This window comes from Sander lucioperca, chromosome 17 (genome assembly GCF_008315115.2).
Source record: "Sander lucioperca isolate FBNREF2018 chromosome 17, SLUC_FBN_1.2, whole genome shotgun sequence".
NCBI lineage: Eukaryota > Metazoa > Chordata > Actinopteri > Perciformes > Percidae > Sander > Sander lucioperca.
Window position 1 is genome coordinate 17,291,962 of NC_050189.1, and position 26,666 is coordinate 17,318,627.

General features: G+C 41.2%; 4 protein-coding genes across 5 annotated transcripts in view; 2 read left to right on the forward strand and 2 right to left on the reverse strand.

Moving 5' to 3' along the window:
- The window catches only part of LOC116059867 (Fc receptor-like protein 5), a 125,286-nt gene extending 100,836 nt beyond the window's left edge, over window positions 1-24,450 (reverse strand). The window contains exons 1-4 of the mRNA XM_035993827.1: window positions 24,276-24,450; window positions 23,505-23,540; window positions 22,532-22,795; window positions 22,210-22,452 (exon numbers count right to left, since the gene is read on the reverse strand). Coding sequence (XP_035849720.1) covers window positions 22,210-22,452; window positions 22,532-22,795; window positions 23,505-23,540; window positions 24,276-24,306 — 574 coding nt within the window. The 5' untranslated portion in view covers window positions 24,307-24,450. The remainder of the gene's footprint in view (window positions 1-22,209; window positions 22,453-22,531; window positions 22,796-23,504; window positions 23,541-24,275) is intronic.
- The window catches only part of LOC116041340 (hepatitis A virus cellular receptor 2-like), a 180,113-nt gene that overhangs the window by 134,545 nt on the left and 18,902 nt on the right, over window positions 1-26,666 (forward strand). The gene's annotated exons all lie outside the window — the stretch shown is intronic.
- LOC116059873 (butyrophilin-like protein 1) overlaps window positions 1-26,666 on the reverse strand; it is a 267,674-nt gene that overhangs the window by 67,876 nt on the left and 173,132 nt on the right. The gene's annotated exons all lie outside the window — the stretch shown is intronic.
- On the forward strand, window positions 13,762-16,380 carry LOC116059877 (butyrophilin-like protein 8). The gene is made up of 5 exons (XM_031313144.2): window positions 13,762-14,153; window positions 14,507-14,851; window positions 14,931-15,086; window positions 15,321-15,378; window positions 16,218-16,380. The coding sequence occupies exons 1-3, from the start codon at window positions 14,081-14,083 to the stop codon at window positions 15,065-15,067; spliced, it is 555 nt and encodes a 184-aa protein (XP_031169004.1). The 5' UTR covers window positions 13,762-14,080; the 3' UTR covers window positions 15,068-15,086; window positions 15,321-15,378; window positions 16,218-16,380.

The window sequence follows — 26,666 nt, forward strand, 5'->3', positions numbered from 1 at the left end:
AATGTGTAGATTGATATTTACATGAACACAATGACAGCTGCAAACTTATAATGCAACATTTACTCGTATACTCTTTTTTTTACTCTGGTTCATTTTCCATCACAACCACAACTCAGTGATTACAACCTCTCGAATCTGTCACTGCAACTTCACATATGAGCTCTCTCGCATCACAAAGTGGCCAATCTGCGCACCTCGACTTTCACAACACTCTTGACGATACATTTGGTGCAAAACTAATTTGTACCTGTGGACTTAGGCTGTGGAGCTCTGAGCTAACAGAACGGGAAAAGCAGGGTTTCTATCGCCAGATGAGGGACAACTCTGTCTGGCTTATTTATGTAGCATGGAAACTTGGTGGAATAGCATGCTAGCGTTAGCTAACTAGCAGCCAGCCTGCTCCTAAATAAATACCTTTTAATTGTCTAAACATTTTTAACAGTCAAACTAAAACACTGGCGGTGAGCTCCACGGCCTGCAGCCGCAGACGGACCGTCATCAGTGGGTAACAGGTGCCAAGTTTCGCAACCCTGCCGAGAATTGCATCCACTAGGGAAAATAATGATTTTATAAGGCAAAGTACTGTTTAAAAACTAGGCAATAGTAAATCTCTTTGTCATGTTCATCAATAATGATTAGGATTTTAGAAGGTTTAGAGACATCAATGTTTTATCAGACTCTGTAGTAGCATTTCCTTGCTACCTAGATGCAATTTTTGGCAGCAATGAATTCTGCAGAAATTATTGTTTCTGCCCAAGCGGATGCAATTCTTAGCAGGGATGCACAACATCAGCAAAGCAAGCTCTGGTCATGGCCGGGGGATGGGCCGCTGCTACCGGATGTGGGGCTCTCCGTGTCCCGCTGGAGCTCCGACTGCAGGTCGAGGTCGGCAGCGAAGCTTTCTGGCAAAAGCAGTGTTACTACGCTGGTCGATCCCCACTGATGACGGTCCGTCTGCGGCTGCAGGCCGTGGAGCTCACCGCCAGTGTTTTAGTTTGACTGTTAAAAAGTGTTTAGATAATTAAAAGGTATTTATTTAGAAGCGGGCTGGCTGCTAGTTAGCTAGCTAACGCTAGCATGCTATTCCACCAAGTTTCCATGCTACATAAATAAGCCGGACAGAGTTGTCCCTCATCTGGCGATAGAAACCCTGCTTTTCCCGTTCTGTTAGCTCAGAGCTCCACAGCCTAAGTCCACAGGTACAAATTAGTTTTGCACCAAATGTATCGTCAAGAGTGTTGTGAAAGTCGAGGTGCGCAGATTGGCCACTTTGTGATGCGAGAGAGCACATATGTGAAGTTGCAGTGACAGATTCCAGAGGTTGTAATCACTGAGTTGTGGTTGTGATGGAAAATGAACCAGAGTAAAAAAAAAAGTATACGAGTAAATGTTGCATTATAAGTTTGCAGCTGTCATTGTGTTCATGTAAATATCAATCTACACATTTGTGAATATTTTTTCTGTAACTTCACATTCAGAATACAGGTGTGTGAACATTTTCTACAAGTGCAAATTTCAACTTACAAGTTCAGATTTTTTTTACAAGCTCTCATGTTTTTTTTTTTTGTATGACTTCAAATTCAGATCACATGTGTGTGAATATTTTTTACAAGTGCAAATTTTATTTTTACAAGTGCAAATTTTAACATACAAGTTCAGATTTTTTGTTCTGCAAGTTCTCACATTGTATTCTACAAGCTCTCCCATTTTGCACCATATTTACCTTCATAGCTCTGCTCCATTCAGATGAAAAGGGATGATTTACTTAGGGATTGTTAGGACACATGTTAGGCTTTATGAGTGTTCAAAGTACTTGGCAGTGTAATAATAGGAAGTGGTTGCAGCAGTCATTGCTCAGGGCCTGTTGGACCACAAGTGTGGTTATTATCTCAGTGCATTCCTCCCCTAGGGCACTTTTACTTGTGAATTAAAATCTTTGAGTGCAACTGCTTGACACAAGTTTATTTAACTTTTTTTCGTGCTTTGAGCAATTGTTTGTTTGGAATGCACCAGATTGTTTTTGCAAACTAATTATATACAATTATACAATCATGTATACGCAAATCATTTAAAGATCGATATCAAGTATCTAAATGCTCTAAAACTTTTGACTTGTAGAGTAATACACAGTAGCTGTCAAGATCTGCTTCACCTGGAAGTAACTATATGCACACACACACACACACACACACACACACACACACACACACACACACACACACACACACACACACACACACACACACACACACACACACACACGGCCAGGGAGGTGCTGCAACTTCACTCTCCACCATTTTGATGTTATTAGTGGAGAGAATAAAGAATCCTGTTTGAAACCGGTTTTATTGGTTACATCTGACACAGAAGCAGGATGATAATTCAAATTTAGCCTATTATAGTGGCGAGTCAGCCTGCTGGACTCTGTTTAACATACAGTAGTAGAAGAAGAAAAAAATCTGAATCTGTAAGGTAACTAAAGCTGTCAGATAAATGCAGTGCAGTAAAAAGTACATGATTTGTCTCTGAGATGGAGTAGAGTACAAGTAGGAAGGAGCAGAACATGGAAAGACTCACTTATGTACAATTCACTTTTGCTAGTTAAACGGCGAACAAAAGGGTCTGTGCACCAGGCGCAGTGGCGGAATTAGCATTTTGGGGGCCCAAGGTGAACACAGGCATGAGGCCTTCCCCATCTGTTGACCTTTTTTAAGTTTTTATTTGACGCTTTTCAAAACCACCATGAAAAAACGTAGTAATGTTCCTCAGCATTTTGCCCACTGATGGCAATGTTATTCATATTTTGGCAAAATATTAAGTAATTCAGTCCCTGCAGGATTTCACGGCCTTTTTTATAGATTGTTGGGGCCCAAAATGCCTGATTTTGCGGGAGCTTTTGTTGCGATGTCTTTTGTATGTTTGTTGCAATTAAGTTGCGACAGACAGTGAAAGTTGTAAAAAAAAGTTGCAATTTTTTTGTACAGTTCTTTAAAAATAAAAAGGAAACTTGTTTCGGGGAGAATAAAACTACTTTTCCTAGTAACCTTACCAAAAAGGCTCAGGATGCTGCAAATGTTGGTAAAATATAAAAATGTCTGGTGGATTTAAAACAAAAAATAATTTATTATTATTAGGTAATTTCCTAACCTGGCCTGGGACACATTCAATAATCAATTTTGATAAAGTACTTATTTGACTTTAACTTATCATTACACTTACAATAACGAGCGTAGCTGTCCTCAATTTAGGTCATTGTGTTGTCTCATCTCCGGTTTTTCCTGCATCCACCGTGTGTGTGTGTATGTGTGTGTGTGTGTGTGTGTGCACGTCAGTCGAGCAGCAGTCCCACTGCAGAGAGCCGACAGGAAACAGCAGCCGCTTTCAGCGACTTTAGAGTGAAAAATCGTTACAGCTTACATTGATATTAAAATGTATACAGGTTGGAGGACGGTCTGAAATGTCTCGTCTTACAAGGAAATGAATTTGGTAACGTACGTGTGAAGTTAACCCGTTCTCACTCCCGCTTGGTCATTGGCTCTCAGAGTCACATGAGAGTACTGATGCAAAGTCTAGAAAGTGGGACTACTGGGATTGGTCAGATTTGCGGGAAACTCCGGTTATTGGTCAAATTTGTGGAAAAGTTGCGGTGATTGGTCAAAATTGTGAGTCGCACCAAAGTCACAGTGATTGGTTGAATTTGCGTTAATTGGAATCGCGCTGTGCCGGGTGCAAGATAGGGCCCATAGACAGCAGGGCCAGGGATCAAACCACCGACTTTCCAGTTGGTAGATGACCCTTCTACCACCATCATTTTTAACATAAATAAAAATACATGAATACATGAATGTACAATGGTATCCTGGTGTTCATGTACTGTTCTATCTTCTCATTGATTAGCCCTTTGTTTACATGTGGATTATTGTTGTTTTAATTGTTCTCTATTTATTGATAAGTTCAACTGTTTTTCCAACTCTAGCCAATAATTGCTTCTACTAAATACTAATACTTAATACTAACAACTACTAATATTCTTAAACTTCACAATTATTTTAATATTATATAGGTTACCATATATATTATATGTTATAATATATAATGGAGGAAATTCGTTTTTGAGGTACACATTTGCATTCAATAATTAAGGCATTTGCTTTGAATGTAAAGACGGTGCCAGGGTGCATTAAAAGTGTTAAAATAGAGGTTATTCATAAAATAAATGTCCTTAAAGTCTAGAAACTCCCTTGAGCTGGAGGCCAAGATTTGCGTTCTTTACATTTTCCAATCATAAAGCCCAAACAACACAAACAACACCAACAACAACTTGCGCTGCGCCGGGTGCAAGATAGGGCCCTCAGAATGAGATGGTGTTACTCTCACTTGGACTATGAATCCCAATCAATATACAGTACAGTATACCCACTACAATACATTAGACTACACCACTGCCCCCTCCCACCCCACCCACCCTTAACACCTTATCTATAACAACAACAACAAGCCCACCAACACCCAACAACCATTTCCATCAGTGTCTCTTCCTCCCCCACTGTGTCCATCTGTGTGACCTGCAGAGCAGAAAGAGTTGAAAGGAATCAGCTGTCAGCAGAAAACTGAAGAACACAACATAATCTCTTTCCTCGTCAGTCTCAGACAAGGTCAGACATTATCTGCTGACTCACAGCAGCTGTTCTCTTCAGAAAACACAAATATCACATAAACTCAGAGACTCAACTCTAGAAACTCACCTGGGACGGTCAGCTTGGTGGTGTTGATGAGCTTTTCTCCTTCACTGTTTGTAACTTGACACTGGTATGTTCCGGTGTCGTTAACGCTGACGTTCTTCAGAACAACAGAAACGTCTCCGTCCTTCATCTCCGGATCTCTAAGGGTCACTCGACCACAATATGATAGATGCTGGAAGTATTCATAGGAGCGGTTTTCTCTGAAGAAGAAGACGTAACTGTCTGACCCCAGGTCAGTTCTGCTCCACACTAACTTTCCAATGCCAGCACCTCTATTATCCTGACACTGAAGAGTGGCATCCTCTCCTGACTTCACTGTTAGCTCTTCTGGGTCTGAAACGGAGAGAAAAGCAGGAAGTCAGGAATATAGTTAAACTAAACAGCTCCACATGTGACTATTTAATTATTAGTTTGGATGTAAACTCATGAAACTCATTTGACCTGCTTTCTGCATTTGATCTGAACTCACGCATCTCAAGGGGTTATCCTACTAATAAATACTTCATACTTCATAAGACAACAACAAGAAAATGGATAATTTACATAATCCAAACTGAAAAACAGATCTACAATTGCATTGTTACTAGTCAAAATTATTTTTGAGGATATTTAAAATAACATATATATATGTTATTTATATATTATTTATGTATATATATATATATATATATATATATATATATATGTGAAATTATATGTGAAATTATTTTTTTGACTAGGAAGAATAAAATTACGGATATCTGCAATGAATAAAAACATTATCCAATCCAGTAAAATAAACATTAAAACGGCCACTTATACATTTTTAAGGATTTAAAGATAGCCTATCTTAGGCTCTTTTCTTTTGGAAAACAATTTCCATCAATGTGATAAAATAAAAATCCAGTAGGACAGGTGTTCTCAAAAACATTACTTAAACAGTCTGCATCTGATTTTTATTCAAGGTCAGAGTCCGGAATAACTAGCGATAAAAAAAAAAAAAAAAAACATTAGATCAACTCATTTATTACTTTTCACACACACTCGGTTTTACTGGTGAACTTTTTTTTACCGATACCGGTAATGATTTCAGATGTTAAACTAAGGCCAAACCTATTTATCCTATCTACATTTTGATTTTACATTTTACACACCTCACACAATATAGGCCTAAACAGTGGTGTAGTCTACGTGATACGTAGGATTTCCATATACCCACTTAAAAATGTGCAATGGTACGTAACAACATACTTTCCATTATGTTTTTGATACATTTTGAATTGTCTACTGTGTTTTTCTTTGCATATAGGCTAAATAACGGTATTTCCACCGTAAATTAGTGCATTAAAGTGTATCAGAACGCAGGACATGAAGTCTTTGACACTCAAAATTTCCCTGGGGGAGAACACCCAGACCCTATATGTCCATTCTGGTCCATATATTTATATAGTACAGTATACCCGCTAAAATACAGACTACACCACTGGGCCTAAAACCCCTCTCTACCTCCCTCTCCCATCCCAAACCCGTCCCTACAACCTCCAGCCTGTTGCTGTCAGCTCACCATCATATTATAGGCCTATAACACAGATGTAGTTGTAACATTGCAGCGAACGAAGTCTGCGTGGAGTTTTGAAAAAGTGTTACCACATTTGTGACAGCTTTATCAGCCCTTAGGCTTGTTCCTGCTGCGCTCCGTTCACTTAACTGTTTTTTATTGAACAATAAAATGTGTATTTTAAAATAGAACACGTTAAACTTCAAGAGGTCTTACTTAACACGAGCCATGGGCTGGGACTGAATAAAATTGCCCTACCTTTCTATCGCACATATCTAAAATCTACGAGAAGCTTTCTGAAAAAATATTATTATATTATATAATATATTATATTATATTATTATTTTGAGATACTTTCTCAATATTTTGGGAACGTTTCTCATTATGACTGACGTGATCTTTTTTCATCACATTTGCGGAAATGGGCTTCCATTAGATTTGACTAGTACAACCAAAGCTGTAGATATCTTAAATCGCCTACAATTCCAACTAGTTAGAATTTGATTATGGATCTATTTTATTAGTATTCTGACTAGTGAGAATATAATTGTGACTAGGAGAAATGGTAATAGGCCTACCAAGAATGAAATTGACATATGAGAGACACACACCGAGTTCCCGCACTGCCAAACCGAAGCTTTGAACACTGTTACACACACACACACACTCCGTGATCCTGACTATCTACAAACCTATAGCTAGGCTACTCACGTTCCGGAGAAGACACCAACTTCACAGGTGTTAAATAAATGAAAATGAATATAACACGCATTACAACATGTTCCTCCCTTTCATTGGCATTTGCTTCCAAACAGCCTAAACACCAACGTCTTACTTTCTCTGACAATTTGCCTCACTGTCTGACATGAGATGAAGCTGATTGATCGGCTGAGGGCTGAACATGTTGTGTACTGACTCTTTAGTTTGTATTTGTACAGAGAAGTTGGGGGTTTTCCCCATTTATTTCAATACAGTCTGTTATCACAGCAGCGTCTAGTAGACAGGATCTGCGGCTCACTTCCGCTCTGACACATTTAGCTGAGAAAAGTGCTGACTGTGTTTGTGTCCTATATAATGTGATCAACGTAACGTCTAATGTCATGCGTCCTCAGTTCGGACTCTACTATCAGGGTTTCCCAGACTAAATCAGGGGGTTTCAGATGTGATAGAAGAAGTTTACTGACCTTTGTTTGTTGTGCTGCTCAGCAGTGAAGTCAGAACTGAGGAGAAATCAACCTCAGGTTAGTTTGAGCTTTTACTGCAGTCAGACAGAACAACTGTGAGATCAGAGAAGATGAAGTCCATGATACTAAATGACCAGTCTTTTGTTTTTAATGAGAACTTTAACCTTCTAACACTGTTCCGGTCAAAAATGATCGATTTACACATTCCCTGTACCATAAATATGGCATTTTTCAGCCACACCAACTGTGCCACACACAGAAACACACACACCCACACACACATACATACACATTCACACACACACACACACACACACACAGGTCATGTCGTCATGTTGCCACTTGTGCATGTGCACCACCAATGTTCGCACACAAATGAAACACACCCACACACCCACAAACAGACAGATAGATAATAGATGTTAATGTTCTAATAAGGTTCTTTTACAATAGATATTCTATTAACAATACTTTTTGTCATTTTTATAGGCATTTATGTTAAAATAAGAACTGTCCGGTCAAATTTGACTGAAAACAGTAAATTAAGGTGGGTAGAAACAAACAGTGTTTAAAGGTTAACAGAACAAACATAAAAGCAAAGAACACAGCTCCTTTGAGTTAGTACAAATCCTGCGACTTGGACGATTTTTAAAATGCTTTAAAAATATGTAATGCTGGGCACCCGGATAGCTCAGTTGGTAGAGCGGGCGCCCATGTGTGGAGGTTTACTCCTCGATGCGGTGGGCCAGGGTTCGACTCTGACCTGCGGCCCTTTGCTACATGTTATTTCCCCCTCTCTCCCCTAATGAGTTAGTTCCATCTTACTTGCTTTAGAACTTTCTTTTTTGTTTTGCTCACACTGATCAATAACCTGTAAGATGTTATAATATCTGAAGTTTTCCAGCTGATATTATCTCGCCTTCATTCTTCTCTGCACAGCAATGTAAGGACGAAAATTAGAAAAGAATAGAGTGTACTTACAGATTGCCCATTGTAGAGATGTTCGTGCCATCGTACCTGTTGATGGTATGACATCAATCACTTCAAATGTTTGTCTCAGAGCAGCTAAAACCACACATTTCCTCTGTTTGCTTAAATGTCTGGTTTCCTCTGCAGTAGACAGGAAACTTGCAAGAACTGTAACTTTACATCTGTAGAGATAAACGTTGTTGTTTGTGATCAGATATTCTTAAAGAGGATTATTTCCATATGTGTTTATTTGTGATTGTGGTCATTTCTCTGAAGTTGAAGGGAAAGAGGTCTTTCTGTCCTGTCCTCATGTAGAGATACAAAATTCAGAGTTCTAAAAACAGTTTAATAAAAATTGTTCCTGGCCCAAGTTTCTCTCTAGTGTCTTAAATAAATAAAGTTTTGTCATGACATTTTCTGAACTAGCCAAGACCGTATTGTCAGTTAAAACTGAAATTCATTTTTGCAACCATAGTCAGTTCCATTTAAGAAATGAACACATAGTTACACATAAGACCCTTTCCATAGACGTATAAAGGACAAACATATCCCACTAAAACCTCTGGATTAAGTTCTCAGGTAGTTGAGCAACAGGACAGACGGATGAATGAAAGACTTCTTCAGCCTGTTGCGCTTAACCTTCTAACACTGTTCCGGTCCAAAATGACCGATTTACACATTCCCTGTACCATAAACATGGCCTTTTTCATCAGATTGCCTAAAGACGTTATGATAGCCTTCACAAAAGGTATTTAAACACATACAATTCATTGTGACTACTTTCTTTGAATTTTGAGTGATTTATTCAACTTCTTTTGTTTATGGTCAAAAATGATCACCATAGGAAATGAATGGGAAAGAGTATAATTTTCATCCAGGAGATGAAAGACATCTCCATACACACACTCCTACAACTTTCCTGTGCTTGTGTGCCCATTCTACACACACACACACACACACACACACACACACACACACACACACACACACACACACACACAATTCATGTTGTCAGTTCATGTTATGTTGCCACTTGTGCATGTGAACTACCAATGTTCGCACACACATGCACGCACATACACACAGAAACACACACACCCACACCCACACACACACACATGTACACCCACTTACACACACACACACACACACACACAGTTCATGTTGTCACGTTGCCACTTGTGCATGTGAACCACCAATGTTGCACACACATGCATGCACACACAGAAACACCGACACCCACACAAAAAGACACACACACACACACACACACACACACACACACACACACACACATAGTTCATATTGTCAGGTCATGTCGTCATGTTTCCACTTGTGCATGTGAACCACCAATGTTCGCACACTCATGCAGGCACGCACTCACAGAAACACACACCCACACGCACACACACACACACACATGTTGTAGATGTTAATGTTCTAATAAGGTTATTTTTACAATCAATGTTCTATTAAAAATACTTTTTGTCATTTTTATTGGTATTTATGTTAAAATAAGAGCAGTTAAAACTGTCTGGTCAAATTTGACTGCGAACAGTAAATTAAGGGATGTAGCAACGAACAGTGTTTAACGGTTAAATGGAGGGACTCCAAATCACTGTTTGGAGGGCTAACGTTGGTGTTCTCCATTTCAAACACGTGAGGAGTCAGAAGAGATCTAACTATGCTCTTGTTGGGAGTTAACTGAAAAAAAAGTGTTGGCCAATAATCAAGTTGGTCAACAGTTTAGGATCTCCATTAAGATCTCTGTGCTGGCTCTTTGCTTTCTGAACATTCGGCCTCTTTTATGGATACATAGATTATTCCTCCACCATAACTTCAGCTGTTTTTATTGATGTTTTATATTTTATGTTCATAGGACACAAGTATTTCTAAAGAAAAAAGCCCCCCTTCTCACTTTTTCCAAGCTATGTTGTCTCATCTCACTGCCCACACCTGTAATCCTCCAACCCTCCACTAGATGCCCTCAGGCTTTTCAGGTCACCTGACCTGATGCCCCCACCCACTTACACACCTGTTCCCACTTTCCTCATCAGCCCTGCAGCCTAGTTTCCTCAGTCAGAGTCAAGGCCGTTTCACATTGTACGCGGCATGCGCTGCGCTCGCCGCTAGGTTGTCCTATTCCCAACTATATTTATTGTGCTCGCCGCCGGGCTCAGCGCAAATTTACGTCATACATGCGCCAATATTTGAATGCACGTCACGTCTGCGTCCAGTGTTTACATCAGACGTGCAGTAGGCTACATGCGACATTGTGTAGGATACACAGTAGTGATTTGGTGGAGACGATGTTTCTGTCTTTGAAACAAAAGAAAGCCTTGTTCCGTTGGTGGATCCACGTGTGTTCGGTGTTTACTTTTTTTTTTTTTTTATTCAGACACGTCACAGCGCACCGCGGCCGCTCTTGCGCGTGCCGCGGTCAAAGTTGAACCATGTTGAACTTTGAATGCCGCTTGCGCTGCTCTTTGCTCAGCGCAGCGGCAGACCAGTTCTTTTGCGCGCATGTCATTGACAATAATGGGTTTCATAGCGCAGCGCTGCCGTTTGCGCGTACAATGTGAATGGCCCTTCAGACTGTTGAAGTTGCTTTGTGTTTTCTGAGCTTTTGACATGTTGCTGTCAGCCTGCATTGTCTCAGCTCCTTCTGCACACACCAGCCTGACAACCATCTGACCAAAAATGGACCCAGCAGGTGAATCATTTTCAGAAGAACTTCATGAGGTGACTAGTACCCTACTTTGTCTCATTAATAAAAACCACCAGTTGTTAAAACAGGGAACCAACCATGATTTTGTCTTCAAAGCAATGGTTGAAGAAATTGCTGCCAGGGTGAGCAAAAGCATTGGGCCTGCTAGCCTCCAGCCTTCAATTAGCAACCTGTTCTCACAGAATTCTGTGAAATGAACACGGCCCCTTAACTCAAAATCTGTGGCAGTTTCACGGAATCGCAAAACATTCCGTGATGGGCCCACGGAAGAATTCCGTTAAATAAACACGGCTCCTTAAGTTAAGGAAAAGGTTGTGGGTGGGCTTACGGTTCCGTGACACGCAGGAAGAACGGGAGGGTTGGGTTCAGGAAAAGGTTGTGGGTATCTTACGGTTCTGTGACACGTGGGAAGAACGGGAGGGAAAAGAAGAAAGCGACTTTAGGAAAGTTGACATGCGGGACACGATCCCCGGTCTCCTGGGTGAAAGTCTTGTGTTTGACCCATCCACCACCCCAACCAACCTCCTTACGCAGAATTTCGGCCTTACATACTACTTGCTACCGTAGTCGCTCTTAATGCTACGTCATCTTCTCATTGACTTTACATTGGCATTGTTTTCCGTGGTGGCCACACAGATTTTTCACCCATTCCGTGCCACCACCACGTAATGCGCTGTTAACAATTCGTGATAATTTCATGGAATTCTGTGAGACCAGGCTGTCAATTAGCTAAACTTAGCCTCCAGCCTCCAGTTAGCTAAACTTAGCCTCCAGCCATACGCTAGCTTCCTGTCTCTCATAGAATAGGGGGACCAGACATCCCCGGTTTCGGTGTCAAGTCCCCGGCTGGAGCTGTCCCTGGAAATGTCCCCAGTTTTCACAGTAACTGACTGAATTGGAATGAAAGAAAACATTGACCAAACGTATAGTCGCGCACCCTACACGCGCAGGCTCTAGACAACAAGAACAAGCGCTGCTCAGAGCTTAACTTCGGTAAAGTTAGAAAGATATTCACAGATTCGAACTCCCGGGATCAATTACTCTATAGCGAAATGTTAATAAATCACAAACAACGCATCTTTCCTACCTTAGTAAGGTTAACAATGAGCTACAAACTAATTTTCATCAAAAGGAGCCTCCCTCCAACCTGGAGAAATAACATTGGTCTCTACGAGCAGCCGGCGGAGAGACGGCAGTTAGACGAGTGCTTAGGGACCATCTACAAACTACAACACCGAAAAGAGATGCAACAAAAATATTTATTAATTTACTGATTTAAATAAGGTAGTGTCTCCAAACTTACCTCAACTACCGACTACTTGTACTACAGCACTTACTTTAAAAAAATAAGCATAGTCATAATTTTGGGAAACATTTTTTTTAATATGTCATAATTACAGAGAGTCATGTCTCCAAAACTACTTCTCACAAAGAAGGCCCCCTGCTGGTTGTACTACAGCACTTACCTTTCAAAAATAAGCATAATCGTACTTTTGGGGAATATTTTTTGCCAAAAACATTTATTTTAATAATTAGAGTTGTGTCTCTAAACGTACCACACACATAATTAGTGTTCTGCAGGTTATACTACATCACTTACCTTTCAAAAATAGGCATATGCATAATTTTGGGGAATATTTTTTGCCATAAATATTTTTTTAATATATGTCATAAATACAAAGAGGCATGTCTCCAAAACTACTCCACACATAGAACCCCCGCCCCTGCTGGTTGTCTGAATTTCTTTTCAAAGTGCACCAGATTGATGCATTTAAACGTTAAAATAGACAACATTTTCTTACAGGGGAGCATGCCCATGGACCCCCCTAGGGGGGCTTGTGCCCCAGTGCAGCTCTAGGTCTAGTGACGCCCCTGGGGCAGTGTCCCCGTTTTAAGTTTACAGACGATAAAAACATTACCTTATTTGGAGGTATTTACACTTCTGAGCTGAAAATGTCTCCGGATTTTGACTCAGAAATCTGGTCACCTTATCATAGAATGGATTTCAAAAAGCACTGAATGGTTTATTTCTGCTCTGCTTTCTGTTAAATCAAGTAAATGTTGATTTTTACACTCCATTGTAACTTTATTTGTATTCCATATTTCCTCTCTGTTGCTCTGCACCACTAGCATAACACTTCCACTCTGACTGGTTGGTTTTCAGTGTTGGCCATTAGCGCCCGGTGGCCCTTTACTCCCTGACAAGATAGGCTGGTGCCAGAGGTGATGGGGGGAAATTATGTGTGCATGCATGCGGCACACATACTGGGCGCGCAACATCGTTGGCAGTGAAGGTGTACTAACACAGAATAAATGAGTCAGTGAAAACAATTACATTTCCTGTTCTGAGTATTGCACTGAAAACATTTATATTTAATGTAATGTGGAATATAGGCCTACTGATTACAGATGGCATGCTGTTGAACAGTCAAACTATGACTATGAATATACTCAACATTGTCTTGTCTGTATGTGTATATATAGCCACTAAAATATATTGGTGAGTGATTTGTTTGCACAGAATTAGGTTCTACAAACCCAAAGTACACAATTTTATAATAGGCAAAAATAACTTCAAAATAAGAACCGCATGGTATTGTCATAAGTGTGCGTGACTGTGAAGGGGAGACTCGTGGGTACCCAGAGAACCCTTTTTGATTCAGATATCTAGAGGGCGGAGGTCAAGAGACCCTTTGAGAATAACTATGCCAGTCCTTTCCTCTGACAAGGATTCCTTAGGTCGTCTAGTGTCATATGATACCAATATCTTCACTCTTTAAAACATGTTTGAACTTGCAGCCTGCGAAAGACAAGTCGGTCAGGCGCTGTGACCCAGCGGTGCTCCTGCTCTTTCCCCTCCCTCTGCAGAAGCGTGTAGTGTATAGAAGTTGAGTTGTCTGGGCGTGTTCATTGTGCTCTCATGGCTGGATTAACAACTGCGCCATATGTAGCTTTCTTCATATCTATATGGATAGTTTCTCCGACTGTAGCAGGTGAGATTTGCGTGTGAGAGGGAGAGGTGGGGTTTACCAAGTGATGCCGTGAATGTTGTAACATACACCACTGTTAAAATTTTATGAATCTGCTGTTATATTCATGTTCTTACGTCATCAATCATGAGTGATGGTTGTGTCCAGTACAACCCAGTTTAGTAAAATACTTGCTATAACATGAAGCCACAGTGTTCCCCTAATGTCCTTAAAAATGGAGCACCGTTTGTTTGTGTTTCACATCTCTGTTGTTACTGTTGTCAAGGCATTTCCATGTGAACAAACTGGGTTGCTGTCTGAACTGTATTAATGACTTTTGCTTCATGTTTTTCTCTGGATTTTATTATTGTTTTTAGACCAAAAAGAGGTAACAGTGAAGGCTGGACAGGATGTCACTGTTGACTGTCTGGTCCCCAGAGATGCTGAGATCCTATTGTTGAAGTGGAGCAGATCTGACCTGAAGTCAGACGGTTACATCTTCTTTGTCAGAGAAAACCGCCACTATGAGAGCGCCCAGCATCCATCGTATCATGGTCGAGTGGAGCTGAGAGACCCACAGATGAAGGCCGGAGATGTTTCTGTTGTTCTGAAGAACGTCAACGTCAAGGACACCGGAACTTATGAGTGTCGAGTTTCAATGAGAAGCAGGGAGACAGCCGTCGAGTTCAGTCACTTCATCAAGCTGACCATCACAGAATCAGGTGAGTTTGAGATTCTCCTTTCTTCTTCAGTCTTCACCTTCCTGACAGCTGATTCCTCTCACCTCTTTCTGCTCTGCAGGTCACACTGATGGACACACCGTCACTGGTGAATATCATATACTGATATTTATGCCACTGTCAGTGTTTGTTGTTTTTGTTATTATCATCTGTAGAAAATATATAAAGAAGAAGCTGATTAACAGCAGCATCTGGTAGTGACTCAGTGTCAGTTATTAGTGTTAGGATTAATTGTTAGGTTTATAGTACCTTGGAAACATGAAGACTGAAGAATGCAGACTGCCTGGCTGATGAAGAAAAAACACTGAGGTCAAAAGAGATTTAAAAATAATAATGAAAGCCTACTCAACTGTTTAGTTGACCTTCTAGAAATAATATTCTGTAATGTATTGATGTTGAGGTTAAAAGGGCTGTTGTGAATGTTTCTACTGATGATGCTTCACTGTAAGGATGGGTTTAGGTTATTTCCTTTTGTTGTAAAACCCTGTGAATGTGAAAAACTTCCAAAAGTTTGCAATAAACCTGATTCTGATTCTAAATAATCAATTTTGGTTCAGTCTCTCTGTGCAGCAGCAGGATAAACTCCTCTCCTTAGTTGTTTAACCTGTCCTGTCTACGGTGGCCCTGAAGTGCAAATCACAACAGTAAATCATAAAACACAACGGCAAATAGGAAAACACGACAGCAAATATGAAAACACTTCAACAAATCATAAAGCACAACGGCAAATAGGAAAACACAAATCATAAAACACAATGGCATTAACTTCTACCGGAAAAGGTAGGACCTATCTAGCAGAAGACGGACCCTCCTGATTGGACGGACTGTCTGTCTGTTAAAAGTAGGCGCTTTTTCCATGTTTTTCACCTGTCCTTCCTGTTAAAAGACAGACAGTCCAATCAGGAGGGTCCATCCTCTGCTAGATAGGAGCTACCTTTTCCGGTAGAAGTTAATGCCATTGTGTTTTATGATTTGTTGAAGTGTTTTCCTATTTGCTGTCGTGTTTCATATTTGCCGTCGTGTTTTCCTATTTGCCGTTGTGTTTTATGATTTGTTGAAGTGTTTTCCTATTTGCTGTTGTGTTTTCATATTTGCTGTCGTGTTTTCCTATTTGCCGTTGTGTTTTATGATTTGCTGTTGGGTTTTTCTATTTGCTGTTGTGATTTGCACTTCAGAGCCACCGTACCTGTCTCTACAATTTGATGTTTTTGAATTTGAAATGTGTCAGAGCACACGAGAGTCAAACATAGTGCTGATTAATTTGCAATAAGAAAAACACATGATTGAGTTTCCTGCTTTGGGCTGTGAGCCAAGTTACAACAACAGAGGAGAAGTCCTCTCTGCTGAGCAACGGAAATCACACGGATCAGTTTGACTGTGTGAGGAGAACATGTTTTAATCTTGCGTCTTATTTGTGAATTAATTAAAAATAGTTTATAATCAGTGGCTCACTCTTCTGCCTCACTTTAGTAGCTTGTAATCTCCGTCAAATTAAAAGCACCAGTGGTGTAGTATAATGTATTGTAGTGGGTATACTGTACCACACATATATATGTGTATATTTTTTCCTGGCTCAGAGTGTGTGTGTGTGTGTGTGTGTGTGTGTGTGTGTGTGTGTGTGTGGGGGCATATCAAAGTATGGGGTCTGGGTGTCCTCCCCCAGGGTTATTTTAAGCGTCAAAGACTTTATTTCTTGCATTCTGATACACTTTTATGCACCAATTTACGATGGGAATACCTTTATTTAGCCTATGAGAAGGAGAACATAGCTGACATTCAAATATATCAAAAATATAATGGAACATAAAGAAGTAAGGGGGTTTTCACATCAGGGCCCTAAGTCTCTCTGCATGTTCCGCAGTGTTAGTTTAGTTTGCTGTCACATTACTCTACCCTGTATTTGTGAATACAAATATCTGAAATGAAAGTTCTGTCACAAAACTATGTTGTTGCGTATCATTGCACATTTTTCAGTGGGTATATGGAAATTCTGGAGCTTTTTTAGTGGGTATACTGCGTATACCTGCGTATCACGTAGACTACACCACTGAAAAGCACGCCGTTGTGGCCTTCATACTTTAAGGCTGTTTTATGCTTCTGCGTCGAATCGACGGCTTACCCCCCGCAGCCTCCTGCGTTGCCGCGAACCCCCCTCCGCCGTAGCTCGACGTGCACCTCCAAAAATGTGTAACTTTGCGTCGAGGCGACGCAGACCGCAAGGACTGTGATTGGTCAACTTGTCCTGTGTGTATAGTCGGTGTTTAAAGCCGCCTACTGTGTGGAGTAGCAACATGCTAGTTCACTGACATCAGCTTTGCAAATAAACTCAGAACATATTTTGGTTACAATGACGGGGTTATCCGTTTGTAGAGTGTCTATATTACATTACATGTCATTTAGCTGACGCTTTTATCCAAAACGACTTACAATTGCTATATACGTCAGAGGTTGCACACCTCTGGAGCAACTAGGGGTTAAGTGCCTTGCTCAGGGACACTTTGGTTGACGTATCACAGTGGGAATCGAACCCAGTTCTCCCACACCAAAGACATGTGTCGCAACGCTGCGACCGTTGACTTCAAGGCACCTAACCCTAACCATAACTATTGTCTAATCGTAATGCCTTCCAGGCAGACATTGGGGGCTTAAAACACTGATAAACCCACTTTACCCTCTCTGTGGGCCATTTAGACTAAAGAGTTGATTTCTTTATCAACACTGGATACTTTATTATGTGTGTGTGACTGTTTTTAAAGGGCGGGTCTATTAAAGGTCCCATGACATGGTGCTCTTTGGATGCTTTTATATAGACCTTAGTGGTCCCCTAATACTGTATCTGAAGTCTCTTTTATATAGACCTTAGTGGTCCCCTAATACTGTATCTGAAGTCTCTTTTATATAGACCTTAGTGGTCCCCTAATACTGTATCTGAAGTCTCTTTTATAAAGGCCTTAGTGGTCCCCTAATACTGTATCTGAAGTCTCTTTTATATAGACCTTAGTGGTCCCCTAATACTGTATCTGAAGTCTCTTTTATATAGACCTTAGTGGTCCCTAATACTGTATCTGAAGTCTCTTTTATATAGACCTTAGAGGTCCCCTAATACTGTATCTGAAGTCTCTTTTATATAGACCTTAGTGGTCCCCTAATACTGTATCTGAAGTCTCTTTTATATAGGCCTTAGTGGTCCCCTAATACTGTATCTGAAGTCTCTTTTATAAAGGCCTTAGTGGTCCCCTAATACTGTATCTGAAGTCTCTTTTATATAGACCTTAGTGGTCCCCTAATACTGTATCTGAAGTCTCTTTTATATAGACCTTAGTGGTCCCCTAATACTGTACCTGAAGTCTCTTATATAGACCTTAGTGGTCCCCTAATACTGTATCTGAAGTCTCTTTTATATAGACCTTAGTGGTCCCCTAATACTGTATCTGAAGTCTCTTTATATAGACCTTAGTGGTCCCCTAATACAGTATCTGAAGTCTCTTTATATAGACCTTAGTGGTCCCCTAATACTGTATCTGAAGTCTCTTTTATATAGACCTTAGTGGTCCCCTAATACTGTATCTGAAGTCTCTTTTATATAGACCTTAGTGGTCCCCTAATACTGTATCTGAAGTCTCTTTTATATAGATCTTAGTGGTCCCCTAATACTGTATCTGAAGTCTCTTTTATATAGGCCTTAGTGGTCCCCTAATACTGTATCTGAAGTTTTCTCTCTGTTTTCTGCTGCAGAGTGTTTCTGAAATAAATTAACTGTTGGTTTGGAGACTCTGTGGCAAGATGTCATGTGTGTTTAGACATGTTAATGCACTTTATTTTGTCATTTAAACGCAGTAACGTTTAGTACTTTTTGACTGACTTCATTTTTTACTTCATTTTAGTTCATTTTTAATACTTTTACTTGAGTACAATATTCAAACACTCTTTCCATCCATCTGTAGTGGTGACACACAGCATCAGTGTCAAGCAGACAAACAGACATTTCTGTAATTTAGTGATGAATTAATAAAGTTACAGTGAAAAACACATTAATTAAAGACTACATCTAACAGACTGAACTTTAGCTGTTCCCTGCTGAACTGAGCATGTGTAAAGAAAGAGAAGGAGCTGTGCTGCCACCTGCTGGCTGTCTGACTCAACTGATATGATGCTTTCATCCAAACACATTTTTACAATGTAAATATCATTCCCACTCTCAGCAGTGATAGAGAGCTGACGTTAAAGACACTGACTGAACTGAAATACAAACCCTGTAAAAGACAGAAAGCAACGCAGATTCATTCAAAACTACAAGCCATACAAACACGCCTGTATTAGTTCTGAAGAGACCTCAAACACTTCAACTAAACCCATTTCTAACCTTCGTTCTGAGGATGGGTCAAAATGTTGTTTTCCACAATGACAACTACATCCCATATCTAAACACTGAGATCACCAGAAACCAAGTTTGAATCCTGAAATACTTGACATTGTTGGGACTCGACTGCCATTTGGGTTTGAGTCCCCACAATGTGACTGCGTGACATTTACAATCAGAAATGTGAGGAATTTAAGGGCACAAGCTGAGTTTCAAAGCTCAGTATGATTGTGGTCAATTGTTTTCTGTAGAAATACTGAGTTTCGAGGCCCAGTATGATTGTGGTGACCTAGTTTTCTGTAGAAACACACACCACAGCGACAGGCAGAGGATGTCTGACTCTGTGAGCCAAAACTAAACCACAACAAGCAGCAGTACTTTCTATCTGACTGGAAACACACAGACAGCATCACAACATGAATCTGACTCCAGAAAAGCAGAGACTTAAAACTATGGAAACTTAATTGAAAATATTCAGGATTACAGATATAGCTGTGGCTGGCAGTAAAGGAGCAATTCAAACTTAAAGCAATGATTTTATATAAAATATGTTGTGTATAAGTGTTCTGGGTCCTCCACTGTTTCCGAGTTACGGAGGAACATTCAAGCTTCTTTTCAGATCAGTTCAGAAGTGATGCTCTGTAGTGACAGCGGTGACGACATCATCATAGTCGTCATCCAATCCCTCCTCAGCCTGGGTGGGCGAGGTCGTCACCACGGAGCCGGGCAGGTCGTTTCCTACAGTCGGAGCAGGTTAGAAAGAAAATGTAGATAATTGATCAGCTGAGGAGTTCTGTAAAGCCCAGTTCAGACCGGCGATTCACGACAAGACAAAACAGTTTGAGAACGTTGCAGGGAAGGTCTCAGCAGACTGAACCAGCCCGTCTCAGCTCGACTCAAACCAGCGGATGGCAGCGCTGCAAGACTCAGCTGGTCGAGTCTCCAGAGGCTGGTTTTAGAACGTAAGAGACGTCTCCTGTTTCAGCAGCCAATAGAGAAGCCAGCTGGTGGAGTCTCCAGAGGCTGGTTTTAGAGCGTAAGAGACGTCTCCTGTTTCTACAGCCAATAGAGAAGCCAGCTGGTGGAGTCTCCAGAGGCTGGTTTTAGAACGCAAGAGACGTCTCCCGTTTCAACAGCCAATAGAGAAGCCAGCTGGTGGAGTCTCCAGAGGCTGGTTTTAGAACGTAAGAGACGTCTCCTGTTTCAACAGCCAATAGAGAAGCCAGCTGGTGGAGTCGATTACAAACTATAGAAATAACAGACTGATCTCATGAAGTGGCATATGTATGACACGCCAATTTGTATGCCATTTTGGCGTGTTATCAAGACGCATACTCGCTTTTTAGCGTGTTTATCAATGCCGTTTGGCCTCCATTGACTTACATTACCTTGCGATTGCGTGTCAATTTACGCCATAGCGAGTAGTATGAAAACGCAAAAATCTACATAGGGAGGTTGGTCTGGGGTTGGATGGGTCAAACAACACAGGACTTTCACCCAGGAGACCGGGGATCGTGACCCCACGTTTCTTAAACCCAACCGTCCCGTTCTTCTTTTCCTAAACCCAACCTGTCCGACGTAGACATACACGGGGTCAAAATGCACAGACTGATCTCAATAAGTGGCGTATGTATGACACGCCAATTCGTATGCCATTTTGGCATGTTATCAAGACGCATACTCGCTCATGCTGTATACGGCGTAGACATACACATAGCTCAAAATGCGTACAGATAACATGATGTCATGTTGGAAATAAAATTATCCATAGTCTAATTTATTTCTATGTTACAAACTGTCAGCTGGTGTAAATGGCAGAGTTTTAGACGGAGGCTCAACAAGCGCACTAAGCACGGTATGTTGTGGAGCGGGCTAGAGAGTGACTGAAGAGAGGTAGCGGTGATAGAACAAAGCCAAATGCAACTGTAGCAAGTATCTCACTATCACTATCCTAATTCATATTTTAAGACTACAAATGATATCCAGCTACGAAAAGCCTGAAAAGTCGGAAACTAGAACGGAAGATAAGTTTGTCTCTTTGCAGATGATACACCGTCTCGTCTCGTTGCGTTAATGTGAACTGGAAGGTTTCAGAACACTGTAGACCACAGCATTGCAAGTACCTGCAAGTAGCGAATATTTGGTCTAAACTGGACTTAAGAAACAACTGTCGCGTGTCAAGCGTGGTAGTGCGAGATGGATTGATTGATTGTAAAGTCAGTGAATGATTCAGAGTCCTACCTGTTGTCCTGCCTCGATATAAAGACACCATGATGAAAGTGGAGATGCAGTATGGACAGAACACCACCAGGTGGACGACTAGTCTGAACACAAGGTGGAGGTGGTCTGGGGTTGTGTCAGGGACCGGGTCTGAGGTTGTTTCAGGGGGCGGAGCCATGGTTGAGTCAGGATGTGGAGCCATGTTTGTGTCAGGAGGCAGTGCCGTGGTCGAAGGTTGGTCCGTGGCCACAAGTTTCCCTGGGGAAAGAGAGATTTCCAGCTATCAGGTGAAAATCTGGATAATTAAACCAGCACCCAGTTGTGGTTTGGGAGGCGGACACTCAACTCTTTGATTAAGCTTATAGTTAGGCTGGCTCAGGTTTGCCTTAGTTTTGCTGCCTTAGGTTTAGACTGCTGGGGGGACTTCCTATGACACACTGAGCTCCTCTCTCTTTCTCTCTCCATCTGTGTGTCTCATGTCCCATTAATGCCTGTTACTAACTTAGCTTCTTCCCCGGAGTTCTTGTGCTTTCTCGCATCACAGATTTCCTTGGATTGTGGTGGCAACTGGATTGTGGCTGCACCTGATGCTGTCTGAGGTTTCTGCCTGTTTAAATGAAGTTTTTCACTCACCACTGTCACCCATAAATGCTTGCTCTTGGGTTGAAATGTCTCTGTAAATAATAGTTTGGTCTGCAAAGTGCCCTGAAATAACTTGATAACTTAACTGAACCTCTTAAATCAAAGGTAACCTCCTCACCTGTGACAGAGACCCAGCTGGGTGGAGACTCTCCAACACTGCTGATGTTGCACTTGTAGAGGCCTTCATCAGACCTGGAAACATGGTGGATGGTCATGTGACCTGCAGGCTCAGTCCTGATGAAGGAGCCATCTTTATAGAAACCAGCTGAGAGGTTGGAGGATGTCTTTGTTTCACAGTGCAGAGTTAGGTCTTCTCCCTCCGTCACAGGGAGGACAGGACTCTGCAGGATCACTGGTCCACCTCAACGCAGAGACAAACTACAGCATGTCATCCATTCACACACAGCTTCATCAATACTGACTCCACAGTCTGATCTTACCCGTGACAGTGATGTTGATGCTGTTACTGGTTGCTCCCTCTCTGGACTCACACCAGTAAACTCCACTGTCCAAAGGGACAATGTAGCTGATGTTACAGGATGAACCATCAGGATTTCCCCAGCCATCTCCGCACTTAGATTTTTTTTCTTCACTCGTGTTCCTCCTCAGAGTCCATCCAGCAGAGGTGTCGTCCTCCTCACAGCTCAGAGAGACAGACGACCAGCTGAAGAACTGAGAGCTGCTGGGACTCACAGTCAGAGAGGCTGGAGGGAGGAGGAAAGAGGATGCGGTAGTTAAAAAATAAACCGACAGCTGTGGGAAGCATGTGGCTGATATGTTTGAGTGTCGTCATGGGAAAATGTGGTCGTGGTGACGTCCACTTTAGCACGAACTACCACAGAAGCACTTTGGAGTATTTTGCAATGCGTTTATATGTCTGCCTGTCTGTCAACAGAATAGCATCAGAACTTTTTCTATGACAAATGGAGACTACCTTCAGGTATGGAGAGTTATTTCGTGCATGCTAGTTTGCTGTTGGCTGTAGTCTTTGCGATGTGTTCTAGTGCCACTTTTTGGCCCAGACCTAGGCGACTTGAGGCGACAAAACACTCAACCTTCGTTGCCACTAGTTCTTTGATGTCGGGTTGGTGTGTCTGGATCTTTACGGGTGTTGTAAGTAGGCAAGAAGAAAGCAGTGAAGGCGCCTCCGCTGTACGCCCCTGGCATTTTTTGACGGTGCAGTTGTTGGCGTTGATCCCATCGCAACATCGTCTCTAGGTTACATTTTCAATTGAACTAAACATCCCCGTGAATGAGTGTGTAAGAGCAGGAGGATGTAGTTTGTCGTTGTTAATATTTAGGTTTTATATATACATCTTCTTTGCATGATCAGTTTCAACACAAAACACATTTACAACTTGTTCTCCACATGCAAACTCTAACTGTTCTATCAAGAAAGAGGAGTTTACTAACCTGTGTTTGTGGTGCAGCTCAGCGGTGAAGTCAGAACTGAAGAGAAATGAAACTGAGGTTGGTTTGTGGTTTAATGTGGAACTAGACATCAGAGAAGAGTGACAGGCATTAGAGCGTAGTGAACACAGACGAATGTTGGTGCTGCTGTGTACAGACTCAGAATAACAGGACAGAAAGAAGAAGGGTCTCCTTTTCAAGTTATACAGCAAACTGGATGGTTGTGTTGGACAGTTTATCTTTACATGTCAACACGTTATATCTATTTGGGTTTGCTCCGTATGAGTCGGACTCACCTTCGCTCCAAAATGTTCTAAAAAGATCTTTAAAAAATGACAATGTCCCATGAACAAAGTACTCTCAGTTAATAGGAAATCACATTTTGTCTTCCAACGTTTTCCTACAAGTTCTCACAATGATCTACATGCAGAATATTTAGTCAGTATTAATTTTGCCATCCTGGAGCCTGGATCGTACATTTCCCATCATGCATTTTACATCTGTTTTCACCCTCTGAAAAGGGACTAAAAGATGAACTTCATGAGTTAAATTAGTTAAATTCCCCTTTAAGAAACGATAGATAGATAGACGATTAAAGAATTTAATATTTTTTCAGGACATCATCACATCGTCTCAAAGTAACATTCAGCACTGTGACACACAGGCATGAAAGTGATAAAAAACTAAACTGTAAATAATGTAATTAGATGACAGTACTTGAGTGATGATTGCTAAGTTGTAGCCCAGACCCAAACGCACCCAGAGTTTACTTACAGAGCAGCCACAGCAGAGATGTTTCCTCCATCCTGACTCTTTGTGAAGTGAGGATTATTGAAATGTGTCATCAAGTAACCCCCCCCCCCTTTCCTATGTGACTGTGGCCCAGTGTTGTGGTTTCCTCTCCACTCACTATGAGGAGAGAGATCTGATTAGTTCTCTTTTTTGACAGTAGTAATGTTTATTTCATGACTTTCCTTCAACACACCCTAGATGTTTTGCTTTTCCTACCAAATAAAAATCAAAAAGCCACAGCCGCCGGAAAACAAGAAGGGTGTTCATTTTTTTTTTAAATTTAATAGTGGGTTGTTTATTTAAATTTATGCTTTTTAAAAATAATTTTATTGTAATACAAAAGACAAAACAACAAAAAAGTCTGTTAAGGTGCAATAAAGCAGATGAATTCATTTTTAAAACGAGGCTCTGAATCACAACAGGAAGTGAAGAGAGACAAACACTAGAACATTCTTACCTGCATGATACGTTCACTGACCGTCAGAGAAACTCTGAAGGATGTGTTTGTGGTTTTGTGCATTTGAGATCTGAATCTAAACTTGAAGCTGCTGCTTTGATTGGAGAGTTTCTGAAAGACTTTCATTTAGTTTGAGGTTATTATCTGAAAACATTGATCTTACACACGAAACCAGCTGTATGTTCCTGTAGATGGCAGCGGTTTGGATGGGAGGAAGTAAACGGGGGGGGTGGGGGGGGATGATTTTGTACCTGCGTCTCTGACATCTCTTCTCTGTTCAACCACAGAAATGTGGTCAGAAAGAGACACCGTACAGCTGCACGCTATCAGTCCACAGAGCAGGGTGTGATGTTTCCACTGGCTTCTTTAAAGTGTGCATTCTAGAGACACATTTACAGCACATGGACTTAACTTTAAATAGATATGAAGGAAGATTTCTGAAGTTAGTTTTGCTATTTCCAGACTTGATGACTGAATTTAAACATGTCCAGGGCTGCTGTGGCACAAAATGCAAATGGGTCCACAGCAAAAAAGGGGAATCAATATGTTCACTTGAATTCCACCCTTAAAGCTATAGTGCTTAGTTTCTGTCGCCCCCATGAGGAAATCTAAGTAATGACAACACAACTGTTGTTGCATCCACATGATACAAGCCTTCCGTGATCGCGCACGTGCCCCCACCCCTCCTCCACACAGTTGCTATAAGCCAAGGAGGACACGGAGGATTAAAAAAAAACATGGACTCTTCAGAAGAGGTCATTATCTTCCCTCGAGATTCTGCTCTGTAACTCCATGAGCCAGGACGTTTGGTTGAGGTGCAGACAAAACGGGGTACAACAGATCCAAATGACTCAAAGACGCAAGCAGTTGTCAGATCTTTCATTTCTGGCCCTTTGAAAATGGAAAAAATTGAAACATGAGTGGTTTTGGGGGGGCCCTGGCAGTCCCCCAAAGTATGTATCCCCCCCTCTCAGAGACACAGCTATACTAAACCGGCCAGGGAGGGATCGGGGACCCTCTCATAAGATTTACAAAGTTTTCAACTTAAAGTAATTTCCTGTTATTATAAATATGATGGAATATATTATGATGCTTTCATTTCAGTTGTGTTTCTAACTGATATTCCTTGATTTTTCATGTGAAGCGTCAGATCTTTTTGTTTTTGTTTCAGTTTGGCTAAATGTAAACTGTTTCCCGTTCCAATAAAGCAACTTTGAATTTTTATTTGAGTTCAACGGCGTCAGCGCTTTCCTAGAGGAGCATCTCGCTGCAGTCTGCTTGACATCAAGCCCCGCCCACATCCAAGTCAGTCATTTTTTTTTTTACCTACGTCGTCTCCCCATACGCTCGAACCATACAGTCTATGGCTCGAACCATGGATGTATTAAGAGAACGAATTGACCAAGACGGTAGCAAACCTCATATCCTCTTGTTTCACATTAGATGACAGAAACTGATGTAAGCTAAACACAAACGACATTTCATGCAACAACAGTGAACTGTAATTGGGCCCGTGTACTTTTTCGTTCATTTGATTTCCGACTTTGAAACGAAAAGAGTGGTTCGGAAATAACGTAAGACTGCTCCGGTGAAAGCCTTGTTTTCATGAGCTTCTGGGGCTAGCTGCTAGCTAGCTCGGAAGCTACATCTGATGGAAGGCAGGTTGCTAATTAGCCAATGCTAAAAAGTATGGAAGTAGCCTACTAGTTTCCCCTGCTTTCTATCAATATTCCTCAGTATTTGTAGTTTGGTGTAGTTTGCTAACATGCTCGTAGACATGTAAATGAACTGTTTGCGTGCTAGCTAAGTCAACGGTCAACACCTTTTATATTGTAACGTGAAAGCTCAGGCTGCGTTAGCTTCAGCTAAACCACAGCAGCAACTTGCACTGCCCCGTTAAAATACAACTTCAACCC

What these genes read in the sequence shown, in the direction of transcription:
- LOC116059877 (XM_031313144.2), top strand. Translation starts at nt 14,081, where the DNA reads ATGGCTGGATTAACAACTGCGCCATATGTAGCTTTCTTCATATCTATA. An exon ending in AGTTTCTCCGACTGTAGCAG is followed by an intron (nt 14,154 to 14,506) that starts GTGAGATTTGCG and finishes TATTGTTTTTAG; the next exon opens with ACCAAAAAGAGGTAACAGTG. An exon ending in GCTGACCATCACAGAATCAG is followed by an intron (nt 14,852 to 14,930) that starts GTGAGTTTGAGA and finishes TCTGCTCTGCAG; the next exon opens with GTCACACTGATGGACACACC.